Below are 14867 nucleotides of genomic sequence, written 5' to 3'. Positions count from 1 at the left end.
ATTCTCTCCAACAAAGTAAAATGCTAATTTCTAAAATATATTTTTTTCTTGATACACCTGGAAAATTAAACTAAATTAAGCAGAATTACAAAAATAAATAATAATGCTTGTCTTTGTGTTTATAGCGTTACTAATATGATTATCATGTGGTGATTACACTTACTTTAACCAGTATGAATTAAAAAAATTCTACCTGAAGACATATCAAGTGTCAGTAAATCCTTAGTAAAGACTTTTTCCTTGCTTTTATCAAAACCAGTCAATACCAATAAATAAGAATTTACAGCTTATAGACTGTCAGTCAGACAGGCTTGATCTACCCGCATTTTCAAGTTTTTTATTGTTTTTGTTATTGTCCAGGTGCGTTTCATTTTTAAAAACTTGTCTCACTATCTTGTTTTTTGACAAGATTATTTGGCAAAGGTTGGAAATGATCATTTTCTTGCTACAAAATTAACGAGGCGCATGGAGAGGACTGCAACTGTTTTTGTTTCAAAATAATTGTTACTCTGTGCAAGTTGCTGTCCTTGGATTCCATGACTAAACCATTTTGTTTATACTTTCCATATTTGACAAAGGAAATCACACATTTATTTAATATTCTCTAATAACGAACTTTAGTAATTTCTCTAAATGTAAAATAGTTTTAGGGAATCTTTTGCCTGTTTATGACCCTTTGGCATGTCGCTACTTGAGAATTTTTAGAATGTAGTGAGCAGTATTATTCATAGAAGTTAACAGAAATAGGTTATAGTTACAGAGTTTAATTTACTTAAACAATCTCCAAAAAGAAATGTAACCCTCCTTTGAATTATCTTACCACACAAAACTTTTACTGGAGGAAATTGTATCAAGACAATATTAAAACATTCTTTTCCATATTTTTGAAGCTTATTCAACAAAGACATCCTTTAGTATCTTCTTAAAGTGCTATCTTTTTTTTTTGGAACTCTTTATTTATACTTTTTTTTTCTCCAACAATGCAAACACAACATTCCCTAATGACAAGATTTGTTAAACAATGCCTCCACCATAATTAGAGTATATCACAAGACCAGGTTATTCAGACAAAAAAAAAAACAGGTAAATAGATAAATAAATAAATAAATAAATAGATAAATAAAAGCACATCAATAACATAATGAAAAAGAAAAAAAAAACACTTAAAGCAAATCAAAACCCTAAATAGAGTTTAACCATGTGCCATCTTTGGTCAAAAACTTTCATTTTTAGTTGTAAAGATGCTGTCATTTTTTCCATGATGTAAACCTGTTTTACTTTCTGTTTCCATTCATTTACGGATGGTGGTGTAACCTTTTTCCAATTGGCAGTTATAATTTTATATGTATTTGCAAGATGTATACTAAATCAGCATGAAAATTAGGAGGTAAAGCACAGAGTAAAAACAACACATTGGAAGGAATCTTGTTTCACAATTCTCTCTATTTCGTCCTTATTTTTTTTCAATTGTCAATAATTACAGGAAAGTAAAAAAAAAAATGTGTGTATGGTCCCCTATTTTCCCACATTGTCTCCAGCACAAAGCTGCTGCAGGGTCTTTAACAAAAGCAGAAATTACCGATGGAGTGTGAAAAGGCCTCTTTTTTTCTTTCCAATCAAATTCTTTCCACACTTTACTGTTAATGCCTTTGTGGCTCCCCTCACAGTATTTGTCCCACTGTTTATCTTCTATTATTGAATTAGATTCTAATTCCCATTTTTCTTTTATATAAGTATTCTGACTAGCAGCCATTGTGAGTCTCTTATACAAATTGGAAACGTGTCTTCGCATTGGAAAGTTTTTTTCTGCAATTGCAATAAAAGATAATGTGCTGTATTTTATATGTTCTGCAAAGTAGAAGCTGAAACACTACAAACATGAGGTCATTCTTTAAATTAACCTTTGACCCAAATAATTTCACATCCGTTTTACTAATAATTAGGGGTGTAACGAATCACAAAACTCATGGTTCGAATTGTGTCACAGTTTTAGGGTCATTGTTTGGATCATTTTTCAGATGAGTACAAAGTAAAAAAAAAAAAAAAACAAGAGCAAAAAGCAAGATAAAAGCCTAAAATAATTTTTGGGAAAAAGTTTCAAAACAAATATTTCATAGTGTTTGCTCATTGGAGCATATTTATTAAAACAAAACATTTTTAAACTTGGAACACAAACAAAGTGCTAAAACATGTTAGTTTCTGATTACATTTACATGTCTTTAGACCAAATCTACAAAAACAGAGAAAAGAATGCTTAAAAATAGTTTGGAAAATCTATCTGGAGTACCCCTTAAAATGCTGATGTCCAAATTAAATTGTAAATAAATCAGTTGAAATTAAACTTAAACTTATTTTTGGTGTTAATTGTTTTATTGAAAATAACTTTTGGAACATTTAAATATTTAAAATAATTGTTATCCATAAAAAAATGTGCCCTCTTTTCCTGGCGATTTATGACCCATTTGGCTTGCCATAAACCTGAGCTAGCTTGCGCGCGCCGCGCGGCCCTTCTGCCACTCCCCCCTCCCCTCTGGGCTTCCAACCGCTCAGCTGCCGACGTTGGATGGAGATAGCCGGGAAGGGAGGGTTTACATACTGGGGCGGGGGAGAGAAGGAAACTTTTAATGTTGTGTTTTTTTTTTCTTCTCCAACTTGCAGTTCGCTTTAGTGGGAGAAGAAAGCGGAACTGCGTTATGTTTGTCGCTTGCCGTTAGCGCCGTCGGTGGTGGGGAGCGTGAAAAGTTAATTTAAAGTTCCCAGGGAGAGTGAGACGCTCGCGGCAGCGAACAGAACCGGTTAGTCCGCCTTACATCTGTCCTTCCGAGCTAATTTGAAACGATTTGCACCAAGCAGGAACAGGAGCAAAACCATGTTGGTTGTAGCTTTGGTTGGGTTTGGAAATTTTTGAAGAAGTCTTTAGCTAAATAGAGATAAAAAGCGGTTTCCCCCCTGTACCCCTCCGCGGCTTTTGTTTTTTTGAATGGTGGTGTGTTTGTCCTGCGTGACAGAGCCGATTGTCAAGAAGTTGCAGCTGCAGAACACGCAAATATCGGTAAGTCCACAACTATCACACGATGTACATTTGTGTTTAGATGTCGCACAAATTCTATACCTCTACTAAATTCAATTACTTTGTTTTTTATGACTATTTAAGAGAGTTTGGAAACAAAAAGAGTATCATTGATATGCAAGGAATGAGTTTAGAGCAATGATCCCATCATTAATCCAAGCCAATCTGAGCCATACTCAAAAAAATAAACAACTGTGATTTGTTTACCACAATACATCTCACTTTTTGAGCAAATGTCTGCACTTATCCATCAGCCTTTAGGACTGGAACATAATGATCCAGATTTATAAAGGTTGTATTCATGAGCAGTGAACATGGTTTTAGATCAAAGGACCTTCTATGTCACCATTCAGTTACATTTCTTTTAAGTTCCACAAAACGACAAAAAACAAAGATCTTGCTAAAGTTCTAATACAAGGAACCAGGAAGAAGAAGAAAACATGTTTTACCGCTCCATTTACATTTCTTGGATAAACAAATACGTTTTAGAGTAATATATGTATGAATTGAAGTTTTTTTGTATATAGATTTTCGACTAGTTTTAGATTTAAATGTATTCATACAAAATTTCCTCAAAACCAAGATCATAATCCATCCTCACAGATATGTTTGATAACATTATTCAATTCAAACTCATTTTTTCTAGTTATGAAACCCCAAATCAAGGATAAGGCAAACTTCCTTCTCGTCTTCTCATGAAGCTTTCTCCGAGCCCTTCCCTGTGGTTCTACTGTGTGCTGGGAGTGTCTCTTCTGGGTAGCATGATGACAGCCTACACGTCCAGTCTTTGCAATTTTTAGTTGTAGCCACTGAATGTAGAGCAACCCCCATCTATATGACCTACTCTATTAGGCTGCACCAGATGGTTTTGCTGCTTTAAAAAGACAGAGAGGAAGCCCTTCCTCACTTTGAAGGGAATGGAGAAGGCAGGAACGGAGGGATGGAAGTTGGAAGTCTTGTGTTGTTTTCACTTTGTCTTTTGACTACCAGATTAGTACTGTGTCAGTTGTGTTTACCAAATTGCCTTCTTAAAGACTGAGGTAAGCATATGATTATCAAGAATTCACATATTTTATAACCTATAAAGACTAAAAAGTTGTAGTATAGAGGTCAGCAGTTAGAATGAGGTTAAAAAAACAATATGATCCTGTAATGTTCTTGTTAGCTAAGCAAGCCCAAACGTAAACTTTTATTTATTTTTTGTGTTAAACTAAGTGTGAAAACTGCTCTCATACCTATTAAATGAGATGGAGCAACCTGACGGACGACCTATGGGTAAAAAAACGACTATTGTCATAGCAACCACATTGAAAGCGATAATTATGCACCAACCACGGACTACTTTTAGTGCCTTAAACATACGTTAAAAGGGGTCGAGTTGGCATGAGAAATGAAGAATGAATGAGATTTTAGGTCTGTGAGAGTGATATGGGGGGTATAATTACTGCCAAGAGGAATTTTTACCGATGGTTAAATGGCTGCTTCAAATGTTTGAGCTAGAAAGTTCTCAGAACATATATGGAGGTCTAAACCATTACTGTGGATCTACCTGACTCTGTAACATAGTTGTCTTTATGTCTCCAAATGATCATTTCTTTTGCAGTATGTCCACATTAGATGATCTTAGAATCATTTATAATTATACTTTGAGGTAGGAAGATACCATTTTGAAAACTTTTCCAATTGTTTTGTCAAAAACACTTATTTTCAAATACAAGGGGCTTAAGTGCAGCACTCTCTCTTTCTGACACACACTACTTTTGAAGAGTCTTTTATCACCACGAGTCTTAATCAACAACTGACCCTCGTAAGTGCAGGGTGTGCATGTCTCCCCCCCTGTCGGTTTACATGGAACTTGCTGCAGCTTTGTGTGTGAAAGAATGTCTGTCTTTTAGTGAGCATGTATAAATGTGTGGTTCATCAACATGTGACTCCCATGATCATAAATGTCTGGCTTTGTATATCTGACTTTTCTCCATTCACGTTGTCTAAGCAGCTCTCTGAAGTATAAAGTACTTGTTGTTGTGAGTTTATGTGACGGGTAAATGTAGTTATTACAGTTTACATTCAGCCGCATGCACACGGGTTGTTAGTGTACCATCATGCTTTTGTTACCAAAATAGAAACCCAACAGTTTGCATGATTTTCTGGTTTGTTCCCTTTGCAACACAAATAAAAAAAAAAATGCTTGCGATTGAAACAATAAAAATAAGGATGTAGAATATCTTTTGCATATTTTGGTAAAAGATTAAAAAAAAACGTTGAACAGAAAATTCCAGTTTTTGTGAAAAATCTTTTGAAGAAGCCTTTAAAGCAAGATTGCTCTAGTTTAGCAGTGAAATGTCAACCAGTTATTGGTAATTTTGCTTCTCGATTTACTGACTAATGTGTACCTGTCAACACACGTATGCCACTTTACCTGTAAAGTATTTGTAGATCATTTAAAGTACAGGTCCTAGCAAGTGTAATATATAAGACAGAAAAAAACATTTTCAAAGTTTTATTTGATTTTCCTTATGTGGGTGTTTTTTGTTGTGATAGAAGATCTGAACAAACAGAACAAGGAAAAGGAATGAGTTTGTAGAACTAAGGAACTTTATTATTTTCATTTTGTTACAGCAGTTAGGATACAGCTTTTTGAAGTTTTACTTTGATTGCATGGAGCTTCAATAGTTTATGTGGAGGACTAAATCTTTGAACTCTTGTCTATGTTAGAAAATGACTGTCATTATGCAACTTGCTACAAAAACACTCGGAGGTTTGTGCTTTGCTGAAAATCCCTCCTGGGTTACGTAAACTTGTGCTACAATTGTGGCTGTTATAGATTAGCTGACTAGCCAGACAGATTTTCAAAGCTGTTTCCAGAGTTTTGACATTGGCTCCAAACTCTCAACTTCAGTCTCTGCTCTGTGTCACAAAGACAAGGGTCAGTTCCTGCCGAAATGTGATGTTCCACTTCCTCATCTGGTCCTGAGCTTCCTGCCATGAAGGGCAGGAAGCTCAGCGAGGGACATCTGATGTCCAATATGGATTAAAATGAACTCAAACGTGTTTGTAATGAGTTTATAACTTTACAGATGTGTAGTTTACCTCACAAGACGGCATGTTTATCACACCGGGGCAGTTTTATCACATGTTGTAGTTTTGAATTCAATTTAGGGGCCCATGATTAACAACCACAAGTGTTTGGACCACACAGTGGCTCTCACATTCTTGGTAGATTCTTTACAGCAAACTTGTCAGACGGATAAAGTCGCGACACGGCAGGTTTTTGGCTCCTCAGCTGGTCCTGGCTGTCAAGTCAGCAGAGCGCTCACAGAATCCTCAGCTGTGGTCCCACACGCTCGCCTCCTGATTAAACACACCCAAGTTGAGTATTTGGAGAGCTTGTAATCAGTCGTGCTTGTTACTCAGCATCTGAGCGCCACTCAACCCCCCACAGTTCACCACAGACCAGCTTAATCATCTGTGCAACTTGCTTACAGGCAAACTTAGTTTCAGCATCCAAAATGTAAAATGTGAAACGCTTTCCAACTAAATAGATGTAAAGTTCTAACTTTTAAAGACACGTGACCACTTTATGGAGAAAGCTTCAGGTGCAGCTTATTTTCTTTAGTTGACATTTGGTTGAGGACATTGAGATTAACAACAAGAATGCAAAATGTTAAAGACCCACTCCAAGACCCAACGGTATGATCTGTTTTAAAAGTGTTCTCAGTGGTCTTTTAATTCTTATTATGCCCTTTTTAGCCAATAAATAAAACTTTAGAGTGGCAGTAGTTCATTAGAAATTCACCTCTAAGTTGTGGGCGGGATCATTCGCTCGGAGCAACCCCGCCCCCTTCCCCTCACCATAGCTGGGAGCTCGGAGCAGAGAGCTTGTGGTCCACCCTGTGTATTTTCTACATCACAAATATGATTTATTTTTTTCAAATGTTTTTGATGTTTGTTTGTTCTTAATTTACAACAATTCAAACAAAGAAATACCCAGAAAAGCAAATGTGAGATTATTTTTTTATACATTTCCTCTATCATCAGAAATCCAGTGTGGGTCCCTAGGCAAGACCCTTCACACTACTGCCTAACTATGTAGCCACAAGGGGGCCCAAGTCTGGGTTTCCTATGCTGGTCCCTAGCCCAGATAAAATACAGGGTTTTGTGTCAGAAAGGGCATCTGGTGTGAAAATCTCTGCCCAAACCACCTGTGTGGGTCAGTAAAAGCTCAATCGCTGTGGGGAACCCTAACAGGGTTTGTTGAAAGGTGAACAACAAAAACTTTCATAAGAAAAACATAACAAGAGCATTGTTAAAACACCATTGTCATTGTGTTGTCAGTGCTAAAATGTGCTAAACTTGAAAGCAGAAATATTAACAGGTGAAGCTGAGCTCGTACAGAGATGAGGCTTCATCCAGCAGAAGTATCTGTGAGAGTTTACACTCTGCCTGGAGATTACAATTAATTTAAACCAGTTTCCATTCAACTGTAGTATGCACACAATTCAACGTTGTTAGGTCCTGGGAAGGCCCTGGTGGCTTAGTCAGACACTTTTGCGGTAACTCAGACCCCCCCATCCCTGCAATTCACCAACCAACCAACAGCCAACACTTGGCTCCCATCTTGAAGCAAACGGCTGTCAATGCGGCCGTTTCTCCAGTGCTCTCAGCCATCTTTATGCGCTCCGCTCTCAGTCGGCATGGTTTCCTCTGAGCACCACTAGAGGTCACGGTACAGGCCTCAGCGCCTTTGTTTTGCCCCATAATGGCTCTATTCTCCCGCAGCAGCATTAACTTCCAAGCCTGCCAGACATTGGGCCCCATTGTGATGAGGAGAGGCAGAAACAAGGAGGTTGCATGAGAGTAAATCAGGGCCAGTGTGGAACCAATTCTGAACCTGGAACTTTTGTAAAAAGCTAGCTCTTTTTTTTTTTTTTGCTTTATACCTCCATAGGGACTGATTAAACAAAGATCACCTGCTGTACTTTTCTGTATTAACTGAAGTAATAGCATAGTTTCAGGTCATTCACATATTTTCTAAGTCACATGGGTTTCCTGGAGCCTGTTCCAACTGTCATCAGGTTGAGGGCAGGGATCACCCTGGATGAGTCATTGATTTTACAGTTGTTAGATAGTCAAAGAATACCTGTCAGAGCAAGTTACATAAAAAGACTTCCGATGGGTTTTGAATCAGCATCGTGTAATTGTCCGGTGAATACCGGTATTACAATCTCGCCACTAGGCAACACTTGACAGCTTGGAGTGTTATTGGCTAGCTGACAACACTTATTGAAAAATCTCAAGAAAAACTTCAATATTTGACCTCATTGTTGATATTTTTTAAAAATGATAAAGGATTTAAATGTAATTTGTTTAGTTTTCTATTGTGTATTGTTGATCTGTAGCTGATGGGGGACTATTTATTATTCAGAAAGCTGATGACATCAAGCTATTTGATTTACTGTCTTGTGTTTTAATCTCATCAGCATTTCTTCTGCTGATAAGTGGGTTTAAGTTCTTCAGTCCCCTCATCTGTTTCTACCTTTTAGTTTCACATGAACTCACTTATCATTTGATCTGTAAATTAAACTATAATATATTGCATTGAGATCTTAAATTTTTGTACTGGAAAACCACTTTAAAAAGCAATGTATTTAGATTATTTCTAAATGAAAAGATTTAAAAAAAATAGATCTAATGCTCAACTGTAACCATGTTAATATGAGGATTGTTAACACTTTTTCTATTATAACAATTCATTATGATGGTTTAACTTTATAAAAATAATTACAGTCTAACTTATTTAGCAGTTGAATCATCCGAATTTTAAGTTTTTTTACCGCTTTTTGTGCTGATGTTTGTAATCTCTGCAAAAATGTGGTGTTTCTGCAGATTAGCACAAATAAAGGTGTTTCAAATTCATGTTAATTCATGAGTAAGAAAGGTTCACACGTATAACCAGAAAGGAGTAATCTCACGCAGAGTTCTGATTATATATGTGCATAAATATAAACGTACACAAGCCTGATTTCCATCTTTCAGCTCTGCATCAGTATGACAAACAACAGATCACACATTCAGCTCAGGCACAACATTAAAATAATTTAGAAAAACCTTCACCCCCTGCTTCATCTGCAGCAGGTGAGCACATATTTGCACATACAGGAAAAGTCTGGTGCGAAAACAGAACATTATCTGTTGATTGTTAACAAAGTTTGAAGCAGAAAGTTTGATAATGAAGTTTCATTATCCTGAGCTAGGGAAAAGATTAAAGACCCACGCTGGTGAAAATTGTGTTTTTAACATGTTCTTGTGACATTTTTATAATGATTGAGGATGTACATTAGGAAAGTTGAGGTTAAAATTACCTTTCTGAGTATTTCTTTATTCAAATCGTTGTGAATCGGAGCAGATGGAAAAACTACACAAACACATTAAGAAAGTCTTTCAACCTGCTGTCGAATCCAAAGTTGCAATAAGATCAAACACAATTTAGAAAATATTTTTTTTTATCCTGGTAAATTCTACTCTAAAATAATCCAACAGAATTTATAATATCACTGTGTGCATGTCTTTTTTTGTCCATAGTGTAGCTTTTAGCTTCAGCTCTTCTTCTGACTGTTTGGGTAGATCTGTGAAACTCTTGTTCATCACCACACAAAGGTTTTTTGGGGGTGTAACGATGATTCTTTGCTTACACAATAGCAGTCATAATCACATCTGCTAGAGATTTAGAGTGCGCTCAGAATTTCCAGAGTTGTAGATGCACACCCACACGCCCACCAGCTGTTTTAATTGCTGTCATTTTGCCTAAAAGCATCATAACTTACCGCCACGTTGTTCAGAACACGCACGGTCGGTTTTACCTCATCCTCACATCGTTACGCACAATTTACTGTGTTTTTAGTAATGAGAGGACATTAAAAATAATTTATTCTACAAACTTCACATTACAGTAAAAAAAATAAGTTATGGACTTATGATGATTTCTGTCTTGTCCATAAGTCCATCTGTCTTGATGAACTTTTACTTAGAAGAAAAGGAAACTTTCCTACGGTCTCAGTTTTTCCACTTCAACTCAGTCATGACCAGAAAATCCAAATGACTCCTACAGTTGAGAAAAAGTCAAAAGAAATGGGTCACATTTCAGTATATAAAGATGATTTGTGGAAAATGGTAAAAGGAGTGGTGCAGGCAGAAAGAGGGACAAGTTGTTTAGCACAAAAAACAGGACTACTTGTTCCTGGCTGTTTGTCTCCAAGCAGACAACGTGAATAAGTTGTAATCTGATCTCCGCTGTGGTGAGCTCATACAGGAGGCCTGCCAGCAGCCTCACAACCAGCATACCACCCATATGTGTTCAGAGCTGCTGCAGCCCTCTGTGGCTCCCTGCAGGCCTGCCATCTTAAATATCATATATGAACGTGCAGACAAACCATTAAGCGAAGAGAGAAAGGAAGAAAGCAGAACAAAAGTAGCGGTAATGTGTCATAGTTTTGTTCTAACCCTGTTTGTTAACTTGACTGTTTAAAGTTTCACCCACGTAAAAAAAAAATTAAAATAAAATAAAAGTTTTGAAAACCAGTAAACTAAATGTAAAAATTGGTCAAAATAAAATAAATTTGAAGTCAAATATATATAAAAAAAAGTCAATACTAAAGTCCAGGAGGTAAAACTGTACATCAAGAGCTGTTTGTCTGTGTTGCCTTGAAGATTTCACCGTAAACTCAAAGTTCTTCCTACATTTTCTTTGTCAAAAGCTCATGAGTCTTGGCTTTGTGGCAAAGTTTTCTGTTTTTCATCACTTTTGTTTCCTTCACAGTTTCTGATCCAGATGGACTCGAGATAACAGGCGCTGAAGTTCCAACCTCACCCTGAACTTCAGCCGCTCCTGGAGCCTTCAACGTCCAGCCAGAATGGCAGATCCCACAGAGATGAGCGTCGAAATGGAGGGGGCCGGCGTGACTGAGGTCAACACCTGCAGTTTGCAAATAGACAGAAAATATGACATCGTTCCTGCTGTCATCTGCTCCATGTGCTGCCTTTTCGGCATCATCTACTGCTTCTTTGGTGAGAGCATCTGCTGGAACATACTGATCAACACATTACACTCATACCTGCCCTACCCCCTTGTGGTCACTCCTGCGCCCCTTATTGTCATTCATGTGGGTTTTCTTGACGCTTCCTCTGTAGGTTACCGCTGTTTCAAGGCCGTCATGTTCCTGTCTGGTCTGATGTTCGGCTCTGTCATCATCTTTCTGCTCTGCCACAAGGAGCACATTCTGGACACTCAGCTGAGCGTGGAAGCCAGTGCAGGCATCGGCCTGGGCATCGGTCTCCTGTGCGGTCTGGTTACCATGCTGGTGCGAAGCGTTGGCCTCTTCATGACTGGCTTGCTTCTAGGACTCCTCCTTGCTCTTGCTGCTCTGCTGGTCACTCAACAGTTCTACACACCCACCACAGTCTGGGTGCCTCTGGGTGCTATGCTGGGAGCAGGCATGCTGTTCGCCGTGCTCACCCTGCAGTGGCAGAAGGTCTTCACCATGATCTCCACCGCTGTGTTCGGTGCAGCCATCATGACGGTGTGTGTCGATTACTTTGTGGAGATGCTGGCTTTGGCCATTCACGTGTATGACTGCCTGCGCCTCACTCCGGGACCAGCGCTGTGCTGGTACAGCTGGGTCATTCTGGGCATCTGGCCTGGTCTCAGCCTCATAGGGGTCCTGGTCCAGTGGAAACTGACGGAAGACGGCTTCTCACACACCGAAGGTGAGGCTGAAGACACTGTTACCAGAATGGTCCGGGGCAATGAAGTAGGGCTGCTACAAAAGATTATTTTAATAGGCGACAAATCAAAGATCATTTTTTCCAACTAATCAGATCATGGATAACCTAGATGTGTAAAACACAAACATGAGTTTGCTCTCTGTTTACGCTGATGTTAGCTTAGCTTACCTAGATGATGGTTTATCTTCAGCATTATCATATTCAGTTACAACGTGCCTCCTCTTTAGGTGCTCATGCATTGCTGCAGTGCTGCCATAGAACACAAGTTCTGCCGTGCAGATATTGCGTTAGACACTTTTTAAATGTTATTTTTCTATTTTTCCCCACAAATAGCACTACTGCACATGTGTGTCAAAGACAAAAGCAGTTGCAGCATTAGAAAGCACTGTAGTTTTGAGGGAAAGACGAAAAACACCTCATTGACTATTAAAATGGAGGTCTCCTATTTTAATAATTGCCATAGTCTTGACTAATCGTGGCAGCCCTACAGTGAAGTGGGTTTTTCCTCAGGGGATAAAGCACTTAAGCTGATTTGAACACAAGAATAAATATGAATGAGGACAGAGAAATTGTCCTCAAACTTTAACTAAAGAAAACTGTAGAAAAGCCTCAAAATAGCATAAATAATAAAAACCTGTCCTTGGTGGAATCCATGGGTCTTAAACATGTTTAAGCTTTCTTAAAGACCCACTGCGATAATCTTTTTAGTGTTTCCAGTGGTCTTTTAATTGATGCAGTTTTTAGTCAAGATCAAAAAGCGTATCGTTTTCTATAACATAGTTCACTAGAAAATTGCCTCAGAGTTGTGTGTGGGACCGTTGGGACAGAACACCCCCACTCCCCCTCCCCTCTCTGTTTATTTGCTCTCTCACTAGCTTAGAGTACCTCACATTATTCATACCCTAAAAATGGCGACCAATATCCGAGCTATTCAGCCATACAGTTTTGAGCCAGATGCCAGCTCAGACGAGGAAAACGAAACGTATATGGATCCAATCGACTACAAGTGGATTCATCAGAATGGGGTGGAACAGGGAGCTCATATTCTCCACATAACAAATGCGATCTATTTCAAAAAGCATTTTGATTTGTAACAATTTCAATAATGAAATATTCAGAAATGCTATTTTAAACTTAATTTTCTTTAGAAGTGTCCTCCAGCAAATGCCTCAAGGACATGTTGAAAACATCAAATACAGGATTTTGAATGACCTTGCTCTTTAAAGACAGTTTCATGTCATTGACCCTTTTTTACTAAACAATTTTAGATAAATAAAATATAAATCTCATATTTGCATCAAATAATCGTTAAAGGACTTTTTTGCAGTTAACAGCAGAAGTAGCAAACATTTTCTCAACTTCCTATTATTTTAGAAAATAACAGTATTTTTTGTTTGTTTGTATGGCTCAACTTCTATTTTTTTAAGTTATAAAAATTTGAATGTTTTAACATTTTCAATATCATTGAAAATAGAAAACTTAATTGTTTAACCACAGAAATGTAAAACAATTTTGTCCATTGTGACAACTATGTTGTTATTTCAAACTTAGGTTTGATCCTCTTATTTAGAGGTTAACCGCCTCCGTCTCTCCTTTGCTCCTAGTTGTCATCAGCCGAAGGCAGAAGAGAGTCCAGCTGATGCGGATTCGGGAGAAGGACACCAAGAAGCGACAGCAGGCAGGTGGGCAGGAAGGCACGTATCGTCGTAAAGCCACTCCAGTCAAACGTTACGCTGGGGACCTACTGGCACCGGTCAGTGTCACCCAACTTGACATGTGCTGTAGTGACTTTTAAAGTTTTAGTTGTTAGCAAAACAAAAGAAGGAGATGTGTTGTCGATGATTCTCAGCTGCGCCTCATTTATTGCTCCTGCTGTCTTCTTCTTCCCAGAGCTACCTGCAAAGCTTGCGAGACAAACAGATGGACACAGGCACTTCCCTTAGCAGCCTCGGGACCACAAACCAAACTGTGATTGACTTGGACTTTGACACCGGTTCTACGGCTCCCCTCACAGCCACAACCCCAGTCGTCAGGGTCTGAGCGCCACACGGACACCATGTTCTGCTGAACTCGTCCTCCTAGCCTAGCGTCGAGCCAATAAAATAGTTTAGAGTGTTTAGTGAAATAAAAAATTTCTCATGAAGGAGAAGCATCAACTCCAGTCAAACTAAAACCACTGCAGTCACAGTTTCTCAAAGAAACGCTGGTGAACAGCGAAGTAGGGTCTTCCACTATGGTCCTCATGTTTCAAAAACACAACAGCAAATTTGAGCCTCAGAAACTGACATTTCTGCCGTCATGTTCGGCATTACCTGTACTGTACTTCAGAGCTCGTCTTATCAGCTGTCTTACTCTGTGTGCTCGTAGGCTTTAAGAACATTTTACCTTGAAAAGGTGAATTTTATTTAGTGCATTTTTACTTGTTTGTTATAGTATGATGGAAAAGTGAAATTTGGTCCATGCTGTAGATGAGAAGTTCTCAGCAGGATCGCAGACCATCCTGTTGTTTTTTTAATGTAGCTTCTCTCAAAATGCAATCAAATCTCTGTTGTGTATGCTTGTGAAGTCTGTTTTTAAAGTGTATAATTTAAATGACTAAGTAACTGGTAGTGTCTGCAAAAGTCTGTTCATTTTTAGTTTGTTTTAATAATTTCCAAATGTTGGAATTTCATAGGGACACACCTCTTGTTACCTGAACATGTAAATACCTGTTGATAGACATTTCATAAATAAATACATGTTTGATATGAAAAGGTCTGTTTTTGTGTGTGTATGTTGTTTAGATCTTCTTTACTGTTTGCCCTCTGGCTCTTAGCAACACTGGCAGCATAACTCGCTAGATTTTTCATCGGCAATAAAGAGGTCGCAGGGAGGATTTGCCTCTCTGCTCCAACTTCCTATTGGTTGGTGTTGCCATGGTGCTTCCATTTTTTTTCTTCAAAACAGCACACTGCAGGACAGACTGTCCTTTATTATTCAGATGATTGAATATTTTCCTCTTCTTCCTCTGAATGCG

The 14867-nt window shown here is 38.2% G+C and overlaps 1 protein-coding gene across 3 annotated transcripts; it reads left to right on the top strand.

Annotated features, from left to right (window-relative positions):
* The first annotated feature begins 2500 nt into the window (after positions 1-2500).
* LOC112144891 (transmembrane protein 198) lies at positions 2501-14608 on the top strand. Of its 3 annotated transcripts, none has more exons than XM_024269757.2 (5): positions 2501-3052; positions 10887-11134; positions 11258-11833; positions 13456-13545; positions 13742-14608. In XM_024269757.2, exons 2-5 carry the CDS (start codon positions 10981-10983, stop codon positions 13792-13794), a joined length of 873 nt encoding a protein of 290 aa, XP_024125525.1. In that variant the 5' UTR covers positions 2501-3052; positions 10887-10980; the 3' UTR covers positions 13795-14608. The 3 variants fall into 3 exon arrangements, with proteins under 3 accessions (XP_024125525.1, XP_024125526.1, XP_024125524.1); XM_024269758.2 differs by having other exon boundaries at positions 2502-3052; positions 13456-13533; XM_024269756.2 differs by having other exon boundaries at positions 2503-3052; positions 13456-13604.
* The last annotated feature ends 259 nt before the right edge of the window (positions 14609-14867 follow it).

Source organism: Oryzias melastigma, linkage group LG5 (assembly GCF_002922805.2).
Source record: "Oryzias melastigma strain HK-1 linkage group LG5, ASM292280v2, whole genome shotgun sequence".
Classification (NCBI taxonomy): domain Eukaryota; kingdom Metazoa; phylum Chordata; class Actinopteri; order Beloniformes; family Adrianichthyidae; genus Oryzias; species Oryzias melastigma.
This window is presented reverse-complemented; position numbering and strand designations above follow the sequence as displayed.